Here is a 5,007-nt window from a genome sequence, read left to right on the forward strand (position 1 = left end):
CCGTGCCAAATACAACAAAAAAAAAATTGGGCTTGTGCGCATTATGTTAGGGCTTTAAAGGAAGTTTTGTGGACCGGGCGCGTTTAATGCTTCCTTTGTGCATGACATAGGGCGGTGTATTTATTCTTCACTACATCAACAAATAAGGGGGTCGTACGCGTGCCCCGCGGTGGAGCATGGAATATAATGATGTGTATATTGTGGAAAAATAAGAGTCGCATGAATACCCTAGTATTCTAATAGCTCTAATTGAAGGAATATACATGCAGGGGAGGATTATGCCTACATCGGGATTGCACGGGCTTCCGGGTTTATGCATGTTGGGGAAGAAATTGGTACGTAATAGAGTATAGATGTGGACAGGGAGCAAGGAAGGGTGAGGGAGGCAGGAAACGATAACTGTTGGTCCATTTTCCACGCGGTAATGTTTGTGCGTGAGCTTGTGCGTTGTGTGTGCGCGTTGTGTGATTGTGTGCGGTTTTGTGCGCGCTTACCTTCCAAAGGGAATAACCAAGAAGGGCGACGGTGACGGCAGTGACGACCAACAGGATCGGAGTAGTGGCGGTCAGGACCGCGGCGGTTAGGTCGGGAACTAAGGGGCCATTATCTGTCGGCTCAGCCGAAGGTTCTGTTGGGGAACCGGAAGGTCTGGGTTCTCCTGCAGGTGGTACAAATCCTTGTGCGGGGCTGTTCCCGTGTGCGTTAATATCGAGAGACCAACGGAAGCCGGCACCCTGTTGCTTATCATCAGAATATAGGTCTGGGTTGGACATCTTATCAAGGGATTCAATGTCAACTCCAACAAAGTTCCAGGCGCCTCCGTCTACTGCGGTGTTACCTGTTTCACCTTTTAGACCCGCGGGACCGGTGTGCCCCGAAGACCCTGCTTGCCCGTTCGTTGGAACCTGCTCAGCACTGCGTTCCTTGGAATCCTTCTCTTGTGGTGGTGGTTCAGCTGCTGGTTCTTTCCGATCCGTATCTGGCGTATACTTTGATGCAGTTTTATCTGTAAGATCAAGTTTAGGTAAAGAAGGTAGAATAATGAAAATACAGTTTGTGCGGTGGGTGTCCAGACGGTCCGTCGCTGGATGGGTAGCCGCACGATCGGCACCATTTGTACCACCGGTGACGGCACGCCATGCCACGGTGCGAACGGTGGTTGGCTGGTGCCACCCCGGGAAAAGACACTCTCTGTCTCCCACACAGCACACACAACACACACAGTGTGTGTCAACCTGTCGACGTCGACGTCTACATCTGCATCCCGCGGCGGACCCGTTGCTCGGCCGATCGCTCAGCCGCGCACTCTCATTCGACGTTTGGTTTCTCTCTCTGCCTCTCTTTCCGGATAAGTGGTGCGTGTGTTTTTTTTGTTTTTTAACACACTTTCATCGTGTACTCGTGGTCGGGTATGGGTCAACCGCCCGATGTGCACTGTACTGTTGCCTGGATATAAGGACTTACCGGCACCAGAGGAACCGGATGGAACTGTAGCGGAAGGGTCAATAGTTGGGGATATTCCCACAGATACTTTTGTGTTAGGTACACCCCCGAACACAACCCAGGTACCCGTTCTGTTTTCATCAGGGTCATCCGGTGCGTCCTTTTGTCTGGTGTCTTCCAGTTCTGCCTTATTTAAGCATTCAATAATTTGCTCTTGTTTCCCATTCTGTAGCCTATTACAATCGTCCACACTCTTGGGAGATTTGTCATGGGCACTCTTCTTGTCTGTATGTATCGTTGTAATCTTACCTGATACATGCTTAGCTGCCTGATCCGTAGAAGTTTCTTGCGTCTTGTTCTCTGTTCCATCTCCCCCTGTCGCTGATCCGTCCTGTGGTGGTGGTGGAGGTGGTGCCGGTGGTGATGCTCGTAATACTGGAGATGCAGGTGCTTGTGGTTGAGATTCTGTCGGTGATGACGCTGACCCTGGAGCGGACCTCTCTGGTGATGGTGCTGCACGTACTGAGGGTGCCGCGGGGGTTGGTGATTTTTCTCCCGTATTCTTGTGGTCACCGTTTTTCTCTCCTGTGTTCTGTACTTTCGTCTCATCATTCTTGTCGTTATTCGTGCCTGCTGACTTTTTGTCCTTGGTCTTAGCTACAATAAGAAAGAAAAACGACAAAATGATACAAAACAGGACACAAGTGGTAGACAGAAAGAAGGGGCCGGGACGGTGTGGCCAGGTATCGGCAGGGTGGGGGTCCGGCTGCATGGGTCGATTGCATGGGTCGATTGCATGGATCGATGCATGGGCCGATGCAGTGGATCGAGATGGACTGCGGTGGACTGGGTCAGGCGACCGCAAGCGCACGGCGAGGTGGACTGGGTGTACTCGGTGAACTTGGGCTAGATGGTAGCAGTACAACTTTTATGTGTCGCCGTCCCGCTCCATCCGTCGCGCTCCGCAACCGCTACCACTGCCGTCGTCGCCGCGTGTGCGTTGTTGTTGTGGTATCGTTTCGTTTTTGGCGGTATCTATATGCGCCCTTATGCGGCCGTGTTCGTATTCGTGCTTTGTCCCCATCGGTCCTTACCTGTCGGTACGTTTGGTGATGGTGTGGTCGCCGCCTGGGTGGTGGCAGCCTCCGCGTTTTTGCCTTCGTGCGCTGCATTAAATGAACAAATAGGAATTACAAGGGTTAGTATGTACTTTTTATATTATTCGAAGCATACAGAAACGAGCGTTGTTCACATATCTGCATGTTGTTCCCCTTGGCTCTTTCCCTTGTACCTCGAAACTGTCTGTAGTTGTCAGCTCTGTACTTATCCGTTCTGCTATGTTCGAAGCTGTCTCATTCGACCGGAACATGCCATGCCTTACCTAAGTTCTGCTTCTTCGCCTGTTCCCTCTGTTCTATGTCTTTCTCTACCTGTTGCTTAATTTCTTTAAATACTTCCCCCAGTCCTGACTTCAACTCGCCGACTATCTCAACAATCTGCGACCGTTCCGTATCCTCTGTATTCTCATGCCTCAGGAAATTGTCTAGCGTCCAGCCCCTCTTCCGCTCTCTTCCGCAAGCTTCAGTTCCCTGGACTTTTTTAATTGCGCTCTTGAGTGTTGGATTCTTTGTTAACCATGCTGCGACTTGTTTATTTAAGTCAAGTTCTCTTATTTTCAAATGCGCAAATGTCTCTTTAGCACACGTCCTATTCTGTATCAAGGCGCTCGAAACACCCCCTGTCCCCGCTGTTTCTGCCATTATGTGCCATGCATAAAATGTTCCCCATTCACTTTTACACACGGTTGCGTTTAATACTTCGCTGAACATATGTACTATTATACATCGTAAGTGGTCCCTTATGCGTTCACTGTTGTCATCTTCCGGCGTTCGAGGCATTTGTGCAATAGTCCACCCATTCATGAAATATAATGCCCCTACCATAAGTACGCATACAATGATGTCCCCCACCTTTTGTCCATAGATCGGAGGGTCTTTGAGGTAATTGGGGTGCTTCCATGCTGCGTTACCACAGGGCGTGGCATACGCTATTATATCCTCAGTGTCCATGTAGTCCACAAATTTCGTCATGACCTCTTTAGTCTTGGCCCACACCATTTCCTATAATGTAAGAGAAACACAGGAAATATATGCATGCGCATGTGTACTTGAATGTTATGTGCCACGATGTGCTTCCTTCTCTCGTGTAACAATAAAAGCCTGGCACTGAACGCCCCGTTGTGCTCTTCTATTCCTGTATGCTCCTACCTCATACTGGTGCTGATCGGAAATGCCCGCGGCGAGTACCCATTGCGCCAATTCATGAGCCAAATTTACCGATCCCATGTTACTACTATTCACTTAAATATACGGCACCCTTAGAAATACTCATACATTACTATTATTCGTATGTTTGTTATAGTGCATGAATTCGCTGTGGCTTCCACTTTTAGTCGATAATGCTGCTTTTGTTCTTCACTGCTGCGCAAGTAGCAATCAAATGTTCGATAAAACGAGCAAAAGTTAAGCACATAAAGGTAGCAGGCAGCATGGACCAAAACCAAAAATGTGCATAGGAATTGCAAATAGAGGGCACAGGGAAGAAACAGAAAAGAAAACAAAAGAAAAAAACAACAGAAAGAAAGGAAAAAACAGGAAAAAGTACACTACACACAACGCGTCACGAATACACCCCTTAAAAACAACACCCGTTCTGCACTAAACGCCTTGACACACACTGTCTCTCTGTGTGCGTACACCTAAAACGAACAACAACAGCAATGTCTGCTGCCGGCGTTGCTGCCGTCCTTACCGTTGTTGCCGTGTGCGTCAAGGCCTGTCCATCAAGTGCTCTTGCGTCAACGCTCTCTCCGTCAACGCTCTCTCCGTCAACGTCTTCTCCGGGTCACCGCCTCTTCCGTCAACGCCTCTCCCGTCAACGCCTCTGCCTTCAACGCTTCTCTCCGTCAACGCTTCTCTGTCAACGCCTCTCGGTCACACCGTCTCCGTCACACCGTTCTACGTCACCCCGTCTCAGTCAACGCTTCTCTGTCACGCTTCGGTGCGCAGTTCTGGAAGTCGTCATAAACAGACAAAATACTTGCTTTCTTCCGCATGCCTCCATCCGCCGGCCGCTTTCCTGCCTTCGTTGTAAAAGAAGAAGGGAAAAAAAACGTACTACTACCGCTACCTACGCACACAACGCGTCATGAATATACACCCCCCGCCTTCTTCTCCACTAAACGCCTTGACACACTGTCTCTCTGTGCGTACACAAAAAAACCGCAGTAAGAACAACAACATCAATTTCTTCTGCCGTCGTTGTTGCTCGCCCACACAAAATGTGTATTCCTTCCGCGGCCTCGCGCTCTGTGCTCCCTCTCTCTGCTCAGTCACTCGATCCTGCCCTCGAAACCCTTACTCGGCTACGTCGTCGAACCGCTTCACTCGGAGACAATCTCTTCCTTCTTACACTCGGACCGACCCGTTGCTCGGAGACAATCCAGTGTACAAGGACGAGGTGAGGGAGACGTGGGAGAGAAGCCGTAGAGGCGCCCGGCAGCAG

General features: G+C 49.8%; 1 protein-coding gene across 1 annotated transcript; it reads right to left on the bottom strand.

The window, feature by feature from the left end:
- Nucleotides 1–236: 236 nt before the first annotated feature.
- Nucleotides 237–3,788, bottom strand: AK88_05054 (uncharacterized protein; the record flags this gene model as incomplete). Its single annotated transcript, XM_012482656.1, has 6 exons — nucleotides 237–245; nucleotides 495–1,006; nucleotides 1,465–2,100; nucleotides 2,538–2,609; nucleotides 2,825–3,563; nucleotides 3,711–3,788. 6 exons carry the CDS (start codon nucleotides 3,786–3,788, stop codon nucleotides 237–239), a joined length of 2,046 nt encoding a protein of 681 aa, XP_012338079.1.
- Between the last annotated feature and the right edge of the window lie 1,219 nt (nucleotides 3,789–5,007).

This window comes from Plasmodium fragile (genome assembly GCF_000956335.1).
Source record: "Plasmodium fragile strain nilgiri unplaced genomic scaffold supercont1.90, whole genome shotgun sequence".
In the NCBI taxonomy this organism is placed as follows: domain Eukaryota; phylum Apicomplexa; class Aconoidasida; order Haemosporida; family Plasmodiidae; genus Plasmodium; species Plasmodium fragile.